Below are 24,781 nucleotides of genomic sequence, written 5' to 3'. Positions count from 1 at the left end.
ATATAAGCTTTATGTTAGGGAGAAGATTTGCTTCTACTTATTACACTTTTAAACATTAAATTAAGTTTATCAATTATTTAAATATTAATTTTTTTTGTTCATTTAAAAAATTATTCGATTTTTGCTTAACTGCCTAGTAATTTAAAAAGTTATCTATTCGCAAGCTAATTGTGACGCGGTAAATAAAAATTTTGTACCTCTATAAATAAAAAAATTAAAACTTTTATATTTTATTGACCATACAAACAATATATAACAGGTAAAGAAATTATGTTTATCAAAAAAAGATTAACTGTTCAAAAAAAAATTATTGATTAACACAAAAATTTTATGGTTAGATATAGTATTCAGATATAAAAAATTTTAATCATTTACTACCTTTACAATCAAAATCCATACTCGTTTTTAGGCTATATAGATTTTTTAAAAAAATGAAAAAAAAAGTTAAATAAAATGCGTAACTAGTTTATAGATTCTATATAAATTACCAAAATTTACTCGAGTATTTTTAATACTACATCAACTAAAATATAGTTAACTCTTATTAACCTCAGAGTTTTTGTACATGAATAAAAGGTGAATGGGACAAAATTGCACGAAGATACTTATTCACAAAGAAAAATTTGCACTGGGGGACAAAACTGCTTGGAGAAAATTTTGCACCAAGAGTCAATTTTGCACGAGAGCAAAAAAATAGCAGAAAATATATAGATTAAAAACAATTAAAAAAGATAATAATAAAAAATTTAAAAGAAAAAAAAAGTAAATTATCGAGGGTAAGGATTATAAGTAACAGTAATAGTAAAATAATAAAAAAAAGCTACCGACCGAGGGTAAGGATTAGGGGTAACAGAGTGATAGTACAAACAAAAATACAAATATTCATAAGAAAGGAAAAATCAATAAAAATTAAGTTAATGAGCGAAGATATGGGTTTAGGCAACAGTGATAAAAAAAAAAATAATAACTAAAAAAAAAGTTAAAATTAATAAAAAAAAGAAAAAAATCACTCTGTGTAAAAATGTCTCTGTGCAAAATTGTCTGCTCATGAACAATTGTCTTCGTGCAATTTAGTATTCGCAAAATTTAATCACCTCTTGAAAAATTGTCTTCGTGCAAAAATATCTTTGTGCAATTTTGCGTTTTTGTGCAATTTTTTACGCTCGTGCAAGTTTGAAAGCTACCCATTTAAAAGATAAGTAACATGCATGTAACTTATAAAATAAAAAATAGAAAGTATTTCTATACACTTTTTGTATAAGTTGTAAATTTTAAGTTATTGTTAATAGAACATTGATTGAAATTTTATTTTGTACAATCGAATGTAGTTTAAGATATACTTTTTCAAAGTAAAGTCATCAATAACTAATCAAAAAAATCTAAACATTTTATTTGTATTTGTACTAATTTACAATCATAATACCAAGAAGTTAGCATTATAGTTAATTTTAAACTTGTTTAGTACTTTTTAAATTCGATTGAAAGTCGTTTTATCTTTATTTTAAAATTTTGATTTATAGAATAATCGAAGTAGGGAGAACTCTGCAGACTAGATATTGTCATTTTACTGTTTTATGATAAGAACGATTAAAATTAAAATCGGAAAAGGAAAAATTGTTCACCTAAATTCTATAGTTTTAAGTAATGTGCATAGGTTTGCAAAAAATAATTCGTTTGACCTTTTTAATACTAAAAACACTTTTCAGTTTGAATTTTTCTCTTTCTTTACATTTAGCGCAAGTAAGTTTTTGTGATTTAATAAAGTTGACAGGTAAAAGTTTTAATACTAAATACTCACTTTAAAGTGAAAAATTGCTAACCTTCATCTAAAGTTATAAAAAATTTATTCAGAAAGTAATCTGTATAATTTTGTTTAATCGACTTGTTTTTCAAAAAGAAAATTTTACAAGCTGGCTGTCATCGCAGTCATTAAGGTTATAGGTTTTGCAACTCTATTAGGTATAACTTTAAAAAATTAAACAATTTACAGGGGGTGCATGACACGACTATTCAAATTCCGACAATTCAAATTCTTAAAAAAAAAAGTTGAAACGGCCTTAAATAAAAAAGGAATGTATGTTTGTCAAAAATTAGAAATATATTTGTTAATAGTATGAATATCTACAGGCCATTTTTTTCTTTATGCAAAAAATTAAATAGTTTATGAGATATGGCTTAAATAAAATAAAAAACATAGATATTTTTAGGAGTTTTAAACTAACTTGAAAAAATTTTGGATTATGCAAAAAAGAAAAAAAGTAGCTTGTTGATATCAATAAGATCTACATATATTTTTTTATAATTTTTTAAAATTTATATTACTTTTTGAGATATAATCTTTTAAACACTTTTTATATTTTCGGAATTTGAGTTGTCTGAATTTGAATTGTCATGTAATGATTCACACGTTTATTTGAAACTACAAACTATCTCTATCCTTAAATAGAAAATTCTAAAAATATTTTAAGAGTTCACACTATTAAAGTCAAATAACAATCTTAAGCGATTTTAAACTGTCCTGACTCATGAGTAATCTGAAAATCTTTAGTTTAAATAATAGTTAACCTCAGAAAAAAAAATTAAGAATTAATAAAAATAAAGATTTTTAACAAAATTTAATATAAAGTCTCAAAACATCAAAAAAACAAAATCTCATTAATGATCAAAAAATTAAAAAAACTAGCTTAGATATTTAAAAATTCATAAAGATATCATGAAGTTTTTAATACAATAATCAAACTTGCCTGAGTCATTCTGACTGTACGTGTAGAAATCCTTATTTATGATATATTTTATGTTTTTGGCTATTGGATTTTATGAAGTTAATCCTGAGTGGAAAATTTTTGAGTTAAGTTATATACTGTAATATCTTAGCTATTCCTGCTCATATTCCTTACTTATATTAAAACACTAAAATCTGTTAATTTTTACTAACCCCGAAAGATTTTTCTTCATTTAAAATAAGTGATAATTAAGTAATAACTTAAAGTCTTTTTTTTTAACGGTTATCGAGTTCTGTTTAAAACAAAATAGTTTCGAAATTTAAACTAGAAAAATATTTGTAAATCTTTTTATTTTTTTTAAACTTCCATATTAATCTGTTATAACTCATTAGTTTGAAAAAATAAGTCGTTTATTGTTTGTGAAATATTCTACGTGGAAAAAAATCAGTAGACAAAATAAAAGTATTTAGAAACTCATATAGTACAATACCACAAAACATTAATACAACCAACTTTTAAAAAAATATTTATCATTTATAACAATTAGAAAAAAAACGAAACTCTGTAGTGTTTTTAGTATTTTCTAGAAAAAAACAATTTAAAACTTAAAAGATACTAATTTATTTAGAGTATATATCTTTCTAACTATAATTACAGTAAACATGCTTTTAATTATAACAATTATGAAAGCAGTGAACCATTTTACAACTTCAAAATAAGTGAAACCAATGGTACTTAATTTAGTACTTAAAAGTCTTACAAGAACTATATAGAGCTTAACAAACACATAAAGAAATAAAACAAACTACTTTGAAAAATTATACCTAAAAGTTAAGTAAACTTGACTTTTAATACATTATAAACGTTTATAGTGTTAAAATAATTTAATTTAATCATATCCTAACTCTTTAAACTATAATTATGTTATATTAAGCAGTTTAAAATGTCTGATAGCTTAGATAAAACTCTACAAAATAAAATCAACCTGTAAAAATCAAGGTGGACTCCCCCCTATGCCCTTAATGTAATTTTACAGTATGTTTTAAATGTTTTTATAGTATTTTACACATTTTCTTATATAGAAATTAACTTACAACTAAAAATAGACCCAAAAATGTATACTTCAGGGTTGCCACTTTACCTGGAAACCTTGAAAAACCTGGAATTCGACAATTTAGGTAAAAATAACCTGGAAAGACCTGGAGTTTGAGAAATTTTGAAAAGACATGGAAAAACCTGAAATTTTTAATAATTTTAACATTATCAGTAGTAAAATTTCCATTTGACACAAAAAATCTATCATATAAATAAGATTTTTTTGTCATCATCAAACAATTTTTTATTAAAAAACATAATTAAAGTAACTTCACAGTATCTATTCAATGTTTTTATACTATTTATTACAGTTTCTTATATAGAAATTAACCTAAAACTAAAAATAAACCCAAAAATGTGTACTTTTTAAAACCTGGAAGAAATTTGGAAACCTGGAAGAAATTTGGAAAACTTTGAGAAATTTTGGAAAAAACTAGTGGCAACCCTGTATGTATATATATATATATGAATAAAAAAAAATAACTCAAAAAAATCTATGAACATTTTATGATTAAAATGAAGTATTTTGTTTTTTATTGTATTTTTAATAGCAAAAGATAAACATTTTAAACATCAAAATGTAACTTAGTGGTTAAGGCTACAGGAGATTCAAAGTTATTTTAGAAAAATTAAAATTAGTCCTTTTAAGTTATGGAAGCTAAAATTACACACTATAGGACACTTTTCACGAAATAAAAAATGTAATTAACCATTGAGATATAGTCAGTCGTGTAAAAAGTTACAATACTAATGTATAGAGGATTTTTGTCTGGAATTTTGAAAAATCTGCCAAAAATTTATCTCCTGGTTAAGGGCAAAGGGGGGTTAACCTTTTTTTCACAATTTAGTCTTATTTTATAGAGTTTTAACTAAGTTACAAGTTGCTTTTTACTGATTTTTCAAAGTCAAAGTAATTTTTGAGATATAGCTGGTCAAAGTTGGAAACCATAATAGGTTTATGGGAGGCACAAACTAAAATGGCAAAAAAAGACTATCTCACTAAAAATATATCTCCTCTTACCTTTTTTGAGATAAATACCTCAAACTTTCAAGAATACCTTGGAATATTTAAAAAATTCTATTCCAACAGAATTTTCAAAATATTGCAAGGGACATTTCCTGAAAGTTTAAGAAATTTATCTCTAAAAACGTAGGAGATAAATTTTTAGTGATTTCTAGTTATTTCTGTTTTAGTTTGCGCTTTCCATAAGAAACCTTTTTAGTCTCCTACTTCAACCAGAAATATCTCAAAAATTATTTTTTTTTTAAATCTGTAATAATCAACTTGTACTAAATTGTTAAAAGTGGTAATTCCCCTATACCCATTATTTTTATCTACTCTCCCCTCTTCAAAAAAAACATAAAAAAAAAGCTTTATCAATTGTAATATCACCTGCCTGTTTAATAATTTGAAATTATTTATCCAAAAACAAATAAAGTTTGGTTGCCCTGCACTTAACATTTTATTAGAGTAAAGTCTGTACAAAGTTCTGTAAAAAATAGTAGTCATTTTACTTGGGATAACCTGGAATTGAAAAATTATTAGGAAAAAGAAAACATTGAAAATATTTATTTTGATTCTTATCAAAAACCCTAAAAAAAATTTACTTTTATTCAAAAATAATGAGAACCCTAAAAATTTGAACAAGTTTTGGTAATTACCTAGATATGATGTGCACCAATATCAAGCTGATATTATATAATGTTTGATGTATTTTTTAACCAAAATTTTAGGCTAAAAATACAATGTTTTTCTTTTTAATTAATATAATATTTTGAAATTTATTATCTGAAAGTTCATCTTCAATTTTAGCTTTAAAATTAGAACTTTTTGTAGTTTGGCATAAAAAGTATATGTTATACAATTACAATCTCTTACTTGAAAGTTATTATCTTGTTTACTTTTTAAATAAGTAAGTGAGTACTTGTGCATTTATATAGCTTGTTTAAAACATTTCTTTAATCTTTTTAGACTTGACATATTATGCCAAAAACATTGTATTTATAGCCTAAAAATATGGTTTTAAAAGACATCAAAAATAATATAATTTCAGTTTCTATATTTGTGAGACATCATGCTAGGTATTACCTAATTTTTTATGTTAAACATCTATATTAAATAAGAAATAACTATAATGTAATATGAAAAATTACACTTTATTTAGAGTTTTTATTAAAATAAATAATATTTATTATAGTAGAACTACAATATCTTTTACTGGTATTCATAAACTAATCAAGACATTTTCTTAGCTTTGTTTTTTTACTTAAATGGAATCAAAAAATTGTATATTAAAAAACTTTAAAAACACTAGAAAACCTATGGAGAGGTTGGCCTGGAATCCTGGAAAACCTGTAATTAGACAATTTAGGCTAAAAAAACTGGAATTGGAAATTTTGATAAAACTTAGAAGACCAGGATTTTTAGACAAAATTTACTGAAAATCCTTGAGTTTTGAAAAATTTTTACATGTAAAGTAATAAAGTTTTATCTGACACAAAAAAATCAACCAAATAGATAGAAAAATTTGTCATCATCAAAGTTTTTATATTAAAAAAACAGATTTAAAGTAGCTTTACAGTATTTTTCAGTCTAGTTATATTGTTTAACACAGTTAAAACTTAATTTCAAACTAAAAATATACCCAAAAACAAGTTCTTTAAAAAACTGAAAAAAAAACAATAGGTTCCTTATGGGAGGAGCAAACTAAAACAACAGATAACTAAAAATCACTACAAATCTATCTTCTCCTACATTTTTTGAGATAACTAGTTCAAATTTTTAGAAAATGTTTCTTGCAATATATAGAAAGTTCTGTCAGAACAAAGTTTAAAAATATTTTAAACAAAAAATTTATATCAAAAAACAAAAAAAAAACTTTTTTTTGTTTATTTTTCATATAATTTTTTTTTTTTTTATTAAAAAAAAATATTTTCTGACAGAATTTTCCAAATATATCAAGGAACACTTCCTAAAATTTTGAGGTAGTTAACTTAAAACTCGTAAGAGAAGATAGGTTTTTAGTAACATAGTCTATTTTGTTGTTTTAGTTTGCGTCTCCCATAAGAAACCTAATATTGCCTCCAAACTTGAACGGCTTTATCTCAAAAACTACTTTGAATTTTTCAAATTAGTAAAAAGCATCTTGTAGCTTAGTAAAAACTCTATAAAATAAGATCAAATAGTGAAAAAAGTGTTAATCCCCTATGCTATTAATGTTATACAGTAATAAAGTAAGATATCTTTGTTCTTATTTTATGTCCTTATTTTTACTCACTCATTTTTTACTTTTGTTAAGTAAGGTATATATTTAATTTTGAGTCAGATCTGAAAATTAAGTTTATCCAAAAAAGTTTTTATGCCTTGTAATGTTTTCAGGAATCAGTTTTAATTTTTTCCAAATTATAAAAAAAAAACTGATATAATGGTAAAATTAACTTAAAATTTCTTATAAATTTTGATTTTAAAATTTATGAAACATAAGCAGTTTTGATGAAAAACTTCAGAATAAGCACTACTAAGGACATAGAGGCTAAGGGTTTTTTATACAAAAATTATTGTTGGCTCCTATGTTAAAACTTAAGCTATAATATAAACTTCAAGTCAACGCTATACAATCTAAAAGTTTTAATTAACGATGCACTATATATATATATATGTACCTTTTATAATTTTCCATATAAATGTAAGAACCACAATTGTTTATCTTTATTTTCTTGAAATATTAAAAATTCTTTAAAAATTATTTACGTTTGATTTTGATCAAGGTAGAGACATCAAATTTTATAAAACATTATTTAAACAATTTAAATTAATAGCATGTCGGAATTTTTAAAACATTAAAAATATAAGTTTAAAAAAAGGTTTTTTGATATGAAAAACTTTTGTTTTTAAAACAATTTAAGTAGTTATAATTCTTCCTGTTAAGTTATTTAAATATAAGTAAGCATTAACTAAAAAGAAAAAAAAAAGATGATATAATAAAATACTTAGTTTAATAAAATACTACAGTTTTTAGAATTAAAATGAAATCATTCTAATTTTTATGGAGTTGATGTTTTTTTTTTAATATTTTTAAACTTAATATTTCTGAAAAATTTTTTATTTAATGCATGGAATATTTCCTGAAAATTTTTAGTTTTCAGCTCAAAAAAATGATTTTATACTTTTAGTGAACTTTTAAACACCTGTGAAAATAAACTATGAGAAAATTGCAGTTTAAAAACTTTTTTTTTTGCATGAATGACTGTATCTAAAAACATTACTAAAGTTTTGATATCTTATAAAAACTGACTTATAGTTCATACTCAATTCTTTCATGTAGGAGCCAAAGTTGATTTTTGTATATAAAGCGCTTATTCTTTTGACTATAACAAGTCAAAATACAAAATAAGGGTGTTTTTGTATTAAAATGACTACATGCTACTTAAAATGAACTGAAACACAACAGTATCTCAGGACTGCCATTTTCCTGTAATATACTCTTTGAGTAAATAACCTGGAATCTTGAACTAAAATTGTATAAAAACCTGAAGTGCTTAACTATTTTTATATCTAAAATATAAAACTTATATTAGATAAAAGATAACTAATTTAAACAACAATTTTTTTATTATTAAGTTTTTATTCTTTGTCATATACATTTAAGTAGTACTACAGTTGTTTTTAAACAGTTAAATGTTATTAGCAAATTTTTTAACTGAAGTTTTATTTTTTTTATTAAAAAGAAAGGTTTTGTTTTTTAACCAGGAAGAAAAACCTGGTAACCATGTAAAAAAATTATATAAAATCACCATGAATATTTTGTTATAAATTCATGGTTTATAAGCTGCTTTATGCATTAAAAAATTACAAAATTTACAGCTCTTAATTTACACACAAAATGGCAGCAGTTGATAAGAAACTCAAAGAGGCTTTCCAGAATGAGATCGAAGGTTTGGAGACCAAGTCAAAAGAGTTGAGCAAGTTGGTTGAAAACAATGAAAAGTTGAACGCTCAGCTGAATGAGAACACAATTGTGAAAGAGGAACTGGATCTCCTTGATGTCAGTTTTAATTGTTTGAATTTTATATTAAAACTTTAGGTTAAATTGTCTTGGTCGTTTTTGTTTTTTCTAAAAAAATATGTGTTTTTATTAGGTCCTTTTTACTATTTTAATTTTTTTAACTACTTCATCTTTTTATTAACATTATTTTGTTCTAATTTTGGCTCATATTATTTTTTGTTCAATTGATGTAGCACAAGTTAGTTTTTTGTCAGTTAGACTCTAGTTTTTGCAATGAATAGTGGCAACCCTGCTAAAATAAAAAAAACAGTATTTTATTTTTTTAAGTTTGTCTGCAAACAGTTGTTTGAATTTACACAATTTGTATAAATGCCATAAGAGCTAAATATTCATTTTTGTTGACTTTGTAGTAACGTTTAAAAAAAGGTTATTAATGTTAAGAATTGGCAGGGTTGCCACTAAACCTGTAATCCTGGAAAAATCTAGAATGTGATAATTTAGGCTAAAAAACGGAATTATGAACAAAAATTACTAAAAAACTTGGGAGTTTTAAACAATTTTTACATGTTAAGTAGTAAAATTTTGTTTTGACACAACAAGTTTAACATATAGATAGAAAAAATTTGTCATTATCAAACTTTTTTTAATTAAATAAAAAACTACTGATAATACTACTTAACACAGTTTTTACCTCAAACTAAACTTTAAACTAAAAATAGACCAAAAAAAACACATGTACTTTTAAAAACCTAAAAAAAGTTCTCGAACACCAGTGGCCACTCTGGTTAGTCAATCAATAATTTAGCAATAACTTTTTATGAGTTTATGAATTTTCTTGTTTTAACATTAACAATTTCATACAGGCAAGTAACTGAGTTATTTAATGAATAATTTAATAACCAGTATTTTTGACTTACTAATTTTAATTGAATTTACTTATCATACAGGCAAGTAACAAGATCTACAAGCAGGTCGGCCCAGTATTAGTCAAGCAAGACTTGGAAGAAGCTAAGCTGGCAGTTTCCAACAGGATCACGTACATCTCCAGTGAAGTGAAGAGAGTGGAGAAGATGATCGGTGAGCTTCAGAAGGGTCAGGACGTTCACAAGGAGAACTTGCAGAAGATCCAGTCGAAACTCGCCCCTCCATCCTAATATGTGATGTTGCCCTAAATAGTAGAAAAACTATTGGCAACTTTGGAGTGACATTTGATTTTTTTTTTGTATAGGATAGAAACAATTGTTGTTTGTTTAATTAGGGTTTTCTGCTTGAGTAGTTTATTAAGTATGATTTTTTTGGCAAAATTAACAGAGACACTTAAAAACTTTATTTCTTTGCTACCAACTAAAGGTTTATTATTTATTTAATTTATTAAAGATTCTGATAGTTTAGAATAAAAGCTTACTTTTTTAATGCTTACACTTTAAAAAAAAATGTTTAAAAGTTTAGTATTGGTTGAAATTGTTTTCAAAATGGTGTAAATTATTATTATGAGCATAGTAGTTTTTGTAATTCAGCTTATGTTCTTAGTTTTAAAATCCAATTGCTTACTTTTAACACTTAACCTTTAGAAAGTACAATTTAGTTTTACTACTGTTGCAGAGATTATTGATTTTATTTACTCTTAAAAATGCTACAAATTTTATACTTTTCAAATAAAACCTTTTTTAAATTGCTAAAACTGTTACAGATTGAATTTTAAAACAACTTTCTTATACACACATGTAGTATCTAGTGCTATTATTTATTAAACTAATTGTTAAGCGTTTCAGCATATTGTTATGAGTAAACAGGTACAACAAAGTCAAATTGTTCAAAGTAAAAGTTCTCAAAATGTGGAATCCAGCAGGATTGCTGTGAAATTGTGTTTGTCTGGTTAGTTTGTTGTTTTATAAAGTTAAGTTGAATTATGACCACTAGGGTGTTTAATTTTGTTTTTTACACAAATTTAGATTGGCATTTATTAAACTAGAAACCATAAAAGAGTGCTACACTACAAAAAAAATTATATTAAATTATGATTTAGTTAAGAATTGCTGTTACTATAAGAATTTATTTTTGTCTGGACAGTTTGTTGTTTATCATTTTATAAAATATTAGTGTGTAACCCTAATCTTTGCAAAAATATTCAATTGAACTGTATTGATCACAATCTAAATTTTCTTTTTATTGAAAGTAATTCCTTTAATGACTGATTTAATTCATCTCACGACCTTTAAAATTATTATTATTATATTAAACAGTACCACAAACCTTCCTTAACATTTTATGTATAGACTGACGACTTATTTGTGGCTAATATTGCTTTATAAATATACAATTTAATATTTTAAATTTATCATATTAACTTTTGTAAACAGGATTGTCATCAGCAGTGGCCGAAGCTGCAACTTTCCCGTTCGATTTGACGAAAACCCGACTTCAGATACAAGGGGAAGTGGCCACCAGAGGCGCTCAAGTCACCTCCAGTTGCGTGTTGAAACAGAGGGGAATGATGCAAACAGCTTGGAAGGTTTGTAAAATTTAAAATAAAATATTGTATTAAGTTTTTGTTTTGAAACAACGGGGTATGATTCAATTAGTAATAAGTTTTGTGTCTATTTCAGGGAAACTTAGGTTGTCAAGCTCAGGGTATTTTGACTTATTTTGAAACTGAGAACGACTCAGAGAGGTTTTGATTAGTTTCTATAAATATACGCAAAGTATTTAAGATTTACAGATACATAAAAACCTTAAGTTTTGTATGTATTTGTTAGTCTGTACACGAAAACGTTTACACAGCCAGGAAAGTTAGGCCTTTTAGCTCAAACAAGCTGTTAGTTAAAACAGGGTTGCCATTTTACCTGGAAAAACCTGGAATTTGACAATTTAAGCAAAAAAAACCTTGAACTTGAGAAATTTTGAATAATATTGAAAAAACCTCTAATATTGAACAAAAATTACTGAAAAAACCTGGAAAAACCTTGAAATTTTTATCAGTCTAAACATGTTAAGTAGTAAAATTTTGATTTGATTCGAAAAATTTTCATATAAAAAAATTTTGTCATCATCAATTTTTTTTATTAAAGACTCATTTAAAGTAGCTTTTCATTATCTTTTTAATGTTTTTATACTATTTAACATAGTTTCTTATCTTAAACTTAATTTTAAACTAAAAATAGACCCAACAATGTGTACTTTTAAAAACCTGGAAAAATTTTTGAAAAAACTTGTGGCAACCTTGTTAAAATATATACAATTTTTTGATTTTAAAAAACCTGGATAGTTTGAGTTTTTTTTTTTTGTAACAGACCACTTGGAGGGCTTCTGGTTTTGTTTAATTTAAAAAAGTTTAACAGCTTTTTTACCACAGAAAAACTATCAATTTATATCAGTATATTCATATTAAGTTATGATAAATTGTAAGATTATTGGGACTGTTTTATAACCATAATTTTATAGGATGAATAAAAGAAATATTTACTTTTCATTTCAAAATGGTTTTGATTTTTTTTAAACTCTTTGTATATAAAACCAACAATATAAACATTCAAATTTTTATTTGTAGGTATTCATATTTATGTAACGAAAATGTTACAAGTTAATACCAACAGGTAGTCAGCGAAGAAGGAATAACAAAATTGTGGAGTGGACTACCTCCTGCAGTTATAAGGCAAATTATTTACACTGGAATAAGGTAAATTTATTTAACATACTATGGTATAAGGCTATTATAAGTAATTTACATATAATATATACTGGAATGATATAAATATGTAATTTTTTTTTACTTATATAAGGATTGTAAACCTTATAACCAAATAACAAAACTATGGATAATTATTTATACTGGTATAAGCCAGTATTTATTTCGACCATCATCAACAAAGTTGAGATGTTATATGCCATCCATAATAAACAATGTACTTTACCGCAAGATCAACAACAACAGCATCCGAGACAATCCTACGACCGGTTTCGTCCTTATTAGGATTCATCAGGCAGGAATAGTCGCGAGAAACCGCTTTTGTGATCTTAAACAAGCCGGCTTAAGACTTTTTTCAACTTTACCCACAAACGGTCGCTTCAGTACTTTGTACTTAAGCCCGCTTGTTTAAGATGGTGGCCGTAAATACAATTTGAAAGGGGGCAATTGCCGGTCTGAGAACATTATTTACAAGGCAACAGTTAACTCTGACCTTGAAAAGAAGTTCTACATCGGCTTATGCTCCACTCAATTCAGATTTCGGTATGCCAACCATAAAAAATCCTTTAAAAGTGGTGTATACGAAAATGAAACTGAGCTTTCGAAGTATATTTGCGGCCTTAAGCGCAAAAACATTGATTTTAAATTAACTTGGGAGGTGATAAAAAGAGCACAGCCAATAGCAGATGGTAACAACCCTGTTTGTAGGCTGTGCTTAAAAGAATCAACAGCCGTTATGTATGCGTTAAAAAATGAAGGTTGTTTAAATAAGAGAAGCGAATTTATATCGTCTTGTCGACATATAAAAAAGCTTCTCTTAAAACACAACAAATTTTGAAGCATTTTATAGTCAATTAACTGTTGTTTTCGTTAATTTTAGTTGTTTGATTAGTTAGAAGGTAGATCGATTTTTGTACTGAATATTTGTAATGTACAATATTACGTCATACTGTTTTTTGTTTTTTTGCATAACTTTTGTATCTTTGTTTAGTACAGTGCTTTTATTTTGAAAATAACTGGCTGATGATTAGAGCTTTATGAAAAATTAAAGCTTTATGAAACATATGTTCCAGAATTTTTAAAATCGCCATTTTAATAAATTATATATATATATATATATATATATATATATATATACTAAGTGGGAATGGGTCAAAATTGCACGAGGTTACTAAATTGCGCGAAGACAAAATTGCACCAGTGCACAAAACTGCACGAAGACAAATTTGCACGAGGGCACAAAGTTGCACAAAAACCATTTTGCACGAGATTAAAAAACGAAAAAAAAAATAGAAGGTACAAAAATAAAAAAACTATAAGATAAATTTATACAAAAAAAAGCTAGCGACCAAGGGTAAGGGTTATGGGTAAAAGTAAAAAATGTATATGATAAAAAAAAAAAAAAAATTCAATCAGTGCAAAATTTTTTGGTCGTGCAAAATTGAACCTTTGTGCTAAAGGATCTTCGTGCAGCTTTGTACGCTCGTGCAAATTAGACACCTACCCATACTAAATATACGGTAAATGATATATAAAAAACCTGTTCATTTATTAGTTTTATTTTATTTGACATGTAGCAAAAACATGTTGTCAATTAAAGTTATAGGGGTCTTTTTGAAAATAGATATTTTTAGTGTAATCTAGGACTATCTTATAATTTACGTTTGAGAGGATAATAAGATGTTTTTATATTTTTAGTTTTTAGTCCACTGATAATGAATAATTTTATTAACTTAATTTTTTTGTGCATGAAAATTATACTTGAAAAATAAATTTTCAATAACATGTTACATTCACCAAAAATTAGAATATTGATTGAAAGCATTTACTCATGCTTAGCGTTAAGTTATTTGATTGTGTTATGCCATCTGGTATTATACAACTATAAATAGCTGCATAATATGTGCGTGAATTAATTCACTGCATATTTTAATTTCGTACAAATAATCAATAAACTGATTGAAAATTTTGAATTTAGTATGAAGTTACTATAACAACATTTTTTGCCTTTTTTTGTTCTAGAACTATAAAAATAGAAGCATTTATGAATTTTACAAACAGAATTGAAAAGTTTAATCTATTTTAATAATAATAGAAATATAGTGCTTGTTTTGTTTATTATTATTATTATAAGATAGATTAAACTTTCCATTTCTATTTGTTAAATTCATAAATGCTTATATTTTTAAAGTTCTAGAACAAAAAAAAGGCTTAAAATTTTGTTATAGTAACTTCATACTAAATTCAAAATTTTCAATCAGTTTATTGTATACTATTTGAAATTAAAAATAATCATGTTTGGTTAAAGTTGTAAATAAAGTAGAGTATTTTTTAAAAATTGTTAATTAAAAAATTTAAACTGTGAATTAGTGATTATATAATCTTACATAAGCCGAAACATTCTTTCTGATTTTTTGTTACTTGTTATAAATAAGTTTTTTATATAGTTTTATGAAAATAAATTAAATATATTTTTTTATAATGTACAAAAATGCCGTTTTATATTTGTTGTAAAGCACATAGGTGTTATAAACAATTCTTATTTGTAACTAACAGTTTAGAAAATTAGTCTAGATACATAAAGCTGTTTGAGTAATAAATTACCACATATGCAATACATACAAGAAATATCTTATGTATATTTATATAAAGTTTGAGTTTATTAGTTTAAATTCAAAGTAATTTCTCCAAAACATTTATTATTTAAAATTTGTATGCGTCAGTAGAATAGTAATACATTTATGTTCTGCATATTTTCTCAAAACCTAAGGTATTTTAATCTTTTGAATTTATATTTCAACTTATGCTTATTTATTTCTTAAAAGCTCACTACATTTTTTTTTATTGTATAAAAATTGGTTTTTGATTTAATTTGGTTTATATTTAACTGAAATTTGGTTTGGCTTGTTTTATTCTTTATTCAAGTTACTTTAATTAACTATAATATTAAAATGTTTTGATATTTGACTCGAAAAGTATAATATATATAATTATTCTTATTAGCAACTACTTAAATAATTGTTGTTTTATCGAAGAATTTAAATACACTTAAAAGTTTAAAGTTTTCAAATGTGTTATAGCTCAAAAAATTCTAAAAAAGCCTACATAAAACTAATTTAAAGCTTTTGGTTAAGAAATAAATTTATTTAAGGTTAAATATCTGAATGCTAAGTTTACACAATAAATAAAATATATTTTTAGAGTACAATTTTATCTACTTTATTCTAAAAACTGTTTTTAAATAAAATTTAAGTTGAAATATTTGTAACATGAATGTTTATTTGTAAAGAATTTCATACTATTATTTTTTCAATTGTACCAATAATAAGTAAAATACCTCTATATTTCAGAATTTACTGATAACTTTAAACATGTAACATTTTGATTAGTTTATGTAAAACTTTTTATAATAACCACAAATAAATTAGTATTACACCTTCTTCTTAAATTTTAAACTCATTTAATGAAGTTACTGTGTGTAGTATAATCTTTTGACTGTATTTAATGAACGTATGAAATATAGTGAAATAAAATGTTAAAATATTCAATATAATATTATTTATTTGCAGTTTCCAGCATATGAACAGTTAACAGAAAAACTATTTCTCAAATATAAAATTTGTAATTTTACTCTACTGTACATAAATAATATATCATCACAGTTATTGTTTACATATTATAATTTAAATAATATCTAATGATAATAATGTTTTTGAACACAGAATGCCCGCATACGAACAATTGAGAGAAAAAGTATTCCTCAGAAATCAAGACGGTAGTTTTCCTGTGTGGAAAGCTATATTAGCAGGTTTGTATATATTAGCAGATAAATAATTTTATATACAATATTGTCTGGTATATTTAATAGTTTTTTGATATATTAGTAGAATTACATTGTCTTATTAAGCTGATATACTGATATTTCTTGTTTGGAAATTAGCGAGTTAGTGATTATATTATTTAGTTGCATAATTATGTCTATACTATTTTTTTGTTATTATCACTTACAGGATATTTTTAATGATAGCAGTTTGATACTTATAACAGTAATAGCGGTTGTTTAATAATATTGGCTTAAATACAAGGTATAACAATACGTTTACATCAAATAATAAACTCTTTTCATGTAAAATTTCAACAAGACTAAGTTCAAACTGAACTAAAAAAGCATTTACAAATATGAACTATATAACTTTTGCATGTATAACTACAATAAAAAATTGAAATTAAAAAAACGTTTTAACTGAAAAATACATGATAAATACAACTTAAGTAAACCACTAAACAATTTATCACATTGCAAAAATTAAGTCGTGTTGAAACTTGAAATTCCAGATTTAACTTTAAGTGCTTAAAATAAATAGTATTAATATACAATTGTTAACTTTTTTTAAGGTTCATAAATGAAAATCACATATAATAATTATTTCTAAAATACTATCAGTGATTAATATATCATATTGTTAAGTAATGAATACTAATGCAAAAAAGAGTTTATTTAATTTTTTTTGTAAAAATCACCAAAAAAAAGCATTATTGAAAAATCATAAATCTAATGTTTTATCATAACATTTTTTGAACTTAAGTATAATTCTCATCGTAGTGTTTAATTATTAATTTAAAAAGGTTTTCAAATCCCTTTTCCACGCTTTTACATTCAATTAACAGTGCTTCAAAAACATTGCCATGTGTTTTAAAATATTTTCCTAGAGATACACTTTAAATTATTAGTAAAACTGGTTTTTTTGAACAACTTTTGTTTTACTTAAGTATACAGCATTAACAGTTTTCAGCCAAAAACTAGTAAGTTTGAAACTTGTAAGATTTGTAAGTTATTTTTGAATTAAAATAGATCATTTTGTTTTTATTTTTTTTTTGCAACAAGTTAAAGTACGTACGAAGTTTAAACCAATAAAAACAAAAAAACCCAATAAATTCCAGACGGTTAAAATTGACCTGGAAAATTTGACCTATGTTTATACAAAACCGTAAAATCAAATAACATAAAAATTCCATCATGTAAATCAAGTGACGTTTATGTATGAGCATAACAATATAGAATAATGTTTTATTAGCTAGTTTTATAAATAAAAGTTAAAAAACAATATTAATATCAATTTTATTTTTAAGTTATAAAAAATTACTAACAATTAGCCAATAAAACATAAATTTATAGTTCTGAATTTTTTATGGTTTAATTATAAGTTTTGTTATTTTAAGGGCATAGGGGGGGGTAAACACCCTTTTTTGGTTTTTGATCTTATTTTATATAGTTTTTACTAAGCTACAAGATGCTTTTTACAGATTTTAAAAATTCAAAATAATTTTTGAGATATAGCCGGTTATAGTCGGAGGCGACAATAGGTTCCTTATGGGAGGCGCAAACTAAAACGGCAAAAATAGACTATTTTACTAAAAATCTATCTTCTCCTACGTTTTTTGAGATAACTACTTCAAACTTTCAGGAAATGTTCCTTGATATATTTAGAAAATTCTGTCGGAAGGAATTTTGAAAAAAATAAAAAATAAAAATTTTATATAAAAAATAAACAAAAAAAACAGTTTTTTTTTTGTTTTTTTGTTATAAAATTTTTAATTTTTTATTTTTTTAAAATCTGTTCCGACAGAATTTTCTAAATACTGCAAGGAACATTTCCTGAAAATTTGAGGTAGTTATCTCAAAAAACGTAGGAGGAGATAGATTTTTAGTAATTTCTAGTTATTTGCCGTTTTAGTTTGCGCCTCCAATAAGGATCCTATTGTTGCTTCCGACTTTAACCGGCTATATCTCAAAAATTATTTTGAATTTTTTAATCTGTAAAAAGCATCTTGTAGCTTAGTAAAAACTATATAAAATAAGATTAAAAACCAAAAATGGGTGTTTACCCCCCCCTATGCCCTTAAATGAAATTTAAAAAGTTTACATAAATGATAAATTAAATGAATTTGTTTTAAAAGACTAATGACCAATAGAACAAATAACATATGAATAAATAAAGCAGTTATTAGTTTAAATTATTATCAATTTACGTCTGTGATGTTATATTTTTTTAAGTAATTATTAATACTTTTTGGAGACAAGCTGTTATAGGTTGATCTACAAATCAAAAAGTTTTAATAGGATAACAAATTGGTGTTCTAAGCAATAAAACTTTTTTTTACTATGAACTTTTTATGACTTGACTAATAAAATTAAAATGTTTTTGTCAAGTTTTATTTTATTTTCAAAAGCAACTAAATTCAATGAGCCCTTGTTTTTGTTTGTTCAGTGTACGAATACACTTTGCAAATATTTGATTAAATGTTGAAACAGTTATAAAAACCTAATCAAACAATTATACTATAAAAATAGTACTTTATTTGATTAAATGACGTTACAAATGTGTATTGAGTTTAAAAAAGGCTTTTATTAGAAACAATATTTTTTAGGTTAATATTTAAAGTTTTTTAAATTATATAAAACAAGAACATGTTTAATTAACTAAAAATTTGAATGAATGTTTAATGATGTTTATAATTTTCACAAGAAGTTAAATAAGTGAGTAAACTTTTATTAATTAGATGTAAGATTCTCACAGGAACTTTTTATTATACTACATATTTTCACAGGAAGTTGCGCTGGAGCATTCGGTCAACTCATAGCCAGCCTGATGTTTATTTAAGTATAATGTTTTGACAGGAACTTTTTATTAAATGTACATATTTTCACAGGAAGTTGCGCCGGAGCGTTCGGTCAACTGATAGCCAGCCCGATGGATCTTGCCAAGGTTAAAATGCAGACAAGGAACAATTCAACCACTAGTAATTACAATGTGAAGGGGTGCAATATGTTCTGTATATTGAAACAAATATATAGAAAGAGAGGTTTGTTTTCAGTAAAAGTTATAATTTAATGTATTATTTTTTTTTAACTTAATGTATTGTAACATTTTCTGCATACTGAAGCAGATATACAAAAAAAGAGGTTTCTAAAATTTTATAAATCAAAAGAATATTACTGTATTTTTCAAATCTTAAATTAAATTCTAAGATTATGTTGTTGTTTATACTCAAGTACTTTATTTTCAAAACAAAGAGAGGCTTTTTACAACGTATAGATTTAATTTTTTTTTATAAAAGTTGCCATCAAACAAATACATTGTAAATTAATTTCAAACTTTATAAATATCATACTTGGCTAACTAATAAACAAAAATATTTATTACGATTATTTGAAATTATTAAAAAAAATCAAAAATGTACTTAAGAATATATAAGAGTTGTGTTGTTTTATAAGTAGTAATATTTAAATAATTCGACTAACAATAAATTAATATAAATTGTTCTTAATTTTTTTTTATTGTTTGTAAGACATTATAAAAATAAAACTTATAAAATATTAGTATTTATTTAAGTTAAACTTAATTATTTTTAGCTAACTGTTTATACAGGTTTAGAATATTTTCAAAATTAGTGAAGAATACAGTTTTGTATCTGGTAAAAGGTTAAATTAAATTATGTATTTGCAATCACATGTTGTAAATAGTATTTAATTTTTTTAACATGTTTTAACAGTTTTCTCAAAACATAAATTACAAAATTGTGTTTTTATTAGCAAATTCTATAGTTTTACAATGGTTAGTCATTTAAACTTATAAATAACAATGGTTAGAAATTCGATTTATATAATGACGCATATTCAAACATACGTAAGTAAAAAATCCGTGTAAAATACCCACTTTATAATTTTTTAAATGCGTGTACAAAACTTATTTTAAACTGCAGGTTTTATTTGATTTCATTTTGTGTCAAACACCAACTTAAAATAAAATGTTTAAAATGAGAAAAAAAAATCATTCAATAGTTTGTGAGAAACCCAGAAGAAATTAGAAAAAGAAATCTTAATTAATTATGAATAATTGACTTTTAAAGTTTAAAAAATATTTTTACTAAACATTATTAGTACTTAATTATCTTAATTATATTATTTTGATGTGCTTAAATCTTCTGAAGCTTTTAAATAGCATTAATTATCTCTGACCTTCAAATGTATAATTAGTGTTTGCAAGTAAATAATTTAAACTTTTTAGAGCCTTTTAATCAATTATAAATGAGCTTATGAGTAACTTTTCGAGAGGTTTTACACGACACATTAATGGTACACAGTAACCTCTCGGATCTTAATGGTACACAGTAACACTCGTGACGTTACGCACTCTCGTTTAGTTACGCATTTCAGAATTCTATAAAATTCAGAAAATAATTTTTTTATTTTTTTTTATATTGCACAAATTAGGTTTAATGTTTCTTTTTAAATTAAAATATGTTTTTGAATGCTAACACACCTCTCTATATTTTTAGACTTTGTAAATCTATTTTCCTTGACTAATTGATAAACATTTAGTTATACCTCAGTATATCAGAAATTTGTTAACAATAAGAGATTAAATCAAAATTCTGAAGTAAACATGACTGTGTTTAATAACGAAAGTATAATGAAATAATGAGAGTTTAAAACACAAAGAAATAGTACAGCAGTCTTGCCCTATATATTAATAAACACAATTTTATAATTGTAAAGAAATGCTTAATTATAAATTGAATATATTAAGTAAAAGTAGAATAGAATATAAATGTCACATATAAATAAAGATAAAGATAATTTCTACTTATTATTAAAATAGTAAAATTATTTCTACTCGTATTATTATTATTTTATAGAAATTCAAATCCTTTTTTTTAGTATATGTATAGTTTTATCTGTTGTTTTCATACTTATAAATGAAGTAGACAAATAGTTAAAAGTGGGAAAGTGCCCAGTCTGCTTTTAACTAGAAGCAATATTAAAAAAAAAGCCATTATAGTGAGTATATTTGGTACCTCTCGTTTCTTTACGATCTCTCATATCTTTACGCTTTTTTTTTGTGGACACAATGTGCGTAAATAAGCGAGAGGTTACTATAATGATATTTTTAGTATTTTTAGTTATTTTTACCAATATATTATTTACACTGGATTAAAAGGATTATGACTGGATGTGTGCCCTCAAAACTAATCAATTTGATTTATTTAATTGTTTATATTGTACAGGTTTCAGGGGATTATGGGCTGGGTGCGTACCATCAATTCACAGGGCGTCACTGGTTAATATTGGTAACCTGGCAACATACGACGTTACCAAGCAACACCTCATGAAACAACTCAACATGCAAGATTGCTGGAAACTGCATATATTATCCAGGTAATGATTTATTACACTATCAATGTAAATACTAAAAGTTCTACAAAGTGTATGAATTTATTTTTCTTAGAAATTGTATAAAGAAAAATAAAAAATGTTGTTGGTAGTTATTTTAAATCATTATTGTTATATACATGTTTAATAAACCTGCAAAAATTCAAGATCTACTGCTTAAGATACTACTAAAATAAGCTAATGTTTTTACATTCAAATACATTTAAACAATCAGCATATTTGTTATTGCTAAAGTTTTGGCCAAAACATATTGCTAGTAAGTAAAAACTTCAATAAAAAGTTTAATTTGTTTAAACGTTCGTTATTAATTCATATCAAAGTTTTATAATGGCAATATTTTTGTATTTAGTTTTCCCTTCCCATAGGGAACCTATTATGCGGCCCGACTTTGACTGGTCATTTCTCAAAAAATAATTTTAATTTTTAAAACGGTAAGCAACTTGAAGCTTAGTATTAGATGGCTAACCCCCCTATGGTCTAAATGTAATATAAAAATACACAGTGACTAGCTTTTGCTGCTTTAGACTTTTTTTTTCTATTAAATACATTTAAAAAATAAACATATTAATTCTTGTTAAAGATTATGTGCAGCAATATGCTAAATTGTAAAAAAAGTAAAAAGTTAAAAAAGTTTTAAATTGTTTAAACAGTCGTTATTTATATGATGGCAATATTGTTGTATGATTGTTTCATATTAATCCAATATTTGATTATATAATTATATAATCAAAATATTATGTAGCTAATACCAGCTGTTTTGCGGTTGCAATTATATTAACTTAATAAGATATAATTCGTACAATGTGTGTGATTCTTATTTTCAGAATTGCTTGTTAAACAGATAGTAATTATATCCATGTATTTTGTTTTGCTACGTATCCACACTTATATTTTTAAGTTTTTACTTAATAAATTGTTTTCTTTCTAGTTGCTGCAGCGGTTTCGTAGCAGCTATGCTTTCAACTCCAGCTGATGTTGTTAAAACTAGAATCATGAATCAAAAGAGAGATAGTAAAGGTATTTTGAGTTTTAATAATGTAATAAACATACTATATAAAAGTATAGTAAAGTAAGTTGAAGTATTTAGTTTGTTTGTAAAGTTTATACTAAAAACTTAATACGAAAAGTTAAATCTTCTTTTCATCCAATAAAGATGTTTTCTTAATTATTACTGTCCACAAAGATTTGAATGTTTAATTAAAGTTATTCATACTGTTAAAAGATACTAAACCAATGTTGTAAATCAATATTAAAAAAATTAAAGGTAGAGGAATATACTACAAATCAACTACTGACTGTTTATACAAAACAATCACGAAAGAGGGGGTCATGTCGTTATACAAGGGTTTCGTACCAATATGGAGCCGAATAGCACCATGGTCCGTTATATTCTGGGTTGTCAATGAGGAACTCAGGAAATATATTGGGTTACAAGGATTTTAGCTGACTAGAAGTTTCATAAAAAAGCCTTCTTCTAATAAAACACAGATTACAAAATCGTCAGGCAAAATAAGTGCTTAAAATGGTTGAGGTTTTATATTGGTTATTTTTTTATTAGACGATTGGTTCAAAAGTTGTTAGGTGAATTCTTATTGGCTTGTTTCGGTATATCTTGGTTTCTTAAATGGTTTAATAGCTAAGTGGTTTGTAATTGGTTATTTAGATTTAGTAAAGTTAATTTCTTTCCATCTATATTTATTTTTTTTCCAAATCTGCCTTCTTTGAGTGCACTGTTTTTGTACAGATTTTCAAAATCTTGCAATGTAATTGGTTCTTTTTAAAAACGGTTATAGTTGGTTAATATCTCATTAATAGTAGTTAGGGATTTTATGTAAAGTGCATAAGTAATTTCAATCCATTTAATAAAATATATTGATTTTCTGTTAATCTAGTAATATAAAGTGATAAAAATAACATAAGTGGTTTGTTTAAGGATTACATTGGTTTTTTGGTATTTTTAGAATTGTCCAGATCAATTGGTCAATTAATATTAGGTGATTTTGTATCGTAGGTAAATTCAATTTGTACTACTTTGTGTTTGTGTATTTTTAAAATGAGCTAGCTAGTTGTCGAGAAAAAAAAAGAGTATTATATGTTATTATCAACAAAAATCCTTTACTTAAAAATTTCTAGTGATTATATTGTATAAATGTTTCAAACATTTGTTTTATTTTATCAACAAGTATAAGGTTCCTGACTTGTTGAGTTTGTTTGGCACGGAACACATTTAATATTTTATTTAAATACAGTTGTTTTAAGTACTTTCGTGAGTTAGTTATTCCGAAGTTGAAAACAAGTTTATGTGATTGTTTGTAATTTATTTTGTCTTAAAGTTTTGTTTATCCTTATAAAGTTTGTGTCCATTAATATTTGATTTTAGCCATAAAAAATTAAAACTGCTAAAAATATTCCGACCATATTTTTTTTAAAAACATAAATTTTAAAGTTAGTTGAAAGAAAAATTTAGGATGTATGTTCATAAAAACATTTAGCAGAATTTTTGACACAAGTTTATTCAAGTATAATAATTATACTCTTTTGTGATATTTTTGAACCTTTTTAAACATATGTTTATACATTTCAAAATCTTGCAATTAATTAAATGCAGTACTCTTTTAAAAATACTTAAGTTTTTAGTTAATCAATAATAATTAAGATTCCAATTCCTAAGTTTTATTTTAATTCATCTTTTAGTTCACACAGTATTAGAAACAAAAAAAAAACTAAAAAAAAGTTTGATTGAATGTTTTATTAAATAATAACTATTTATTACAAACATGACACAATTTGAAGCCTCTACGTATATTTAATTATTTATTTTAGGCAGTATTTTTTAGTTAATTATGGAATTTACTGCCTTCTATTTTTTATATTAAAATCTTATTTTTAGGATTCAAATAAAAGAAATAGAGTTCATAGTGTTTTGTTTTTTTAAAAACTCTTAATAAAAGTTTTAAACACTTTCAAAAGTTCAATACCTTACTTAATAATAGCTTCAAAATTATATTGTTTGTAAATTTTTTTCATTATTTATTTA

At 24.6% G+C, this 24,781-nt stretch overlaps 2 protein-coding genes across 2 annotated transcripts; both read left to right on the top strand.

Annotated features, from left to right (window-relative positions):
• Positions 1 to 8,686: 8,686 nt before the first annotated feature.
• On the top strand, positions 8,687 to 10,452 carry LOC145840644 (prefoldin subunit 6-like). Its single transcript, XM_082947963.1, has 2 exons — positions 8,687 to 8,863; positions 9,772 to 10,452. Exons 1-2 carry the CDS (start codon positions 8,702 to 8,704, stop codon positions 9,976 to 9,978), a joined length of 369 nt encoding a protein of 122 aa, XP_082804089.1. The 5' UTR covers positions 8,687 to 8,701; the 3' UTR covers positions 9,979 to 10,452.
• Positions 10,453 to 10,600: 148 nt separating this feature from the next.
• LOC145840465 (mitochondrial uncoupling protein 4-like) lies at positions 10,601 to 24,244 on the top strand. The gene is made up of 8 exons (XM_082947734.1): positions 10,601 to 10,699; positions 11,185 to 11,336; positions 12,418 to 12,500; positions 16,232 to 16,317; positions 19,221 to 19,373; positions 21,579 to 21,729; positions 22,673 to 22,761; positions 23,009 to 24,244. Exons 1-8 carry the CDS (start codon positions 10,606 to 10,608, stop codon positions 23,185 to 23,187), a joined length of 987 nt encoding a protein of 328 aa, XP_082803860.1. The 5' UTR covers positions 10,601 to 10,605; the 3' UTR covers positions 23,188 to 24,244.
• Positions 24,245 to 24,781: the final 537 nt, after the last annotated feature.

Source organism: Thalia democratica, chromosome 7 (assembly GCF_965202585.1).
Source record: "Thalia democratica chromosome 7, ktThaDemo2.hap1.1, whole genome shotgun sequence".
Classification (NCBI taxonomy): Eukaryota; Metazoa; Chordata; class Thaliacea; order Salpida; family Salpidae; genus Thalia; species Thalia democratica.
Note: the sequence above shows the minus strand (reverse complement) of the source record. Positions and strands in the feature narration are given on the sequence as shown.

Excerpts from the sequence above, each read along its gene's own strand:
- LOC145840644 (XM_082947963.1), top strand. The coding sequence starts at position 8,702 with ATGGCAGCAGTTGATAAGAAACTCAAAGAGGCTTTCCAGAATGAGATC. Across the intron at positions 8,864-9,771 it reads AGGAACTGGATCTCCTTGAT|GCAAGTAACAAGATCTACAA; the intron begins GTCAGTTTTAAT and ends CTTATCATACAG.
- LOC145840465 (XM_082947734.1), top strand. The coding sequence starts at position 10,606 with ATGAGTAAACAGGTACAACAAAGTCAAATTGTTCAAAGTAAAAGTTCT. Across the intron at positions 11,337-12,417 it reads TGATGCAAACAGCTTGGAAG|GTAGTCAGCGAAGAAGGAAT; the intron begins GTTTGTAAAATT and ends TAATACCAACAG. Across the intron at positions 12,501-16,231 it reads ATTATTTACACTGGAATAAG|AATGCCCGCATACGAACAAT; the intron begins GTAAATTTATTT and ends TTTTGAACACAG.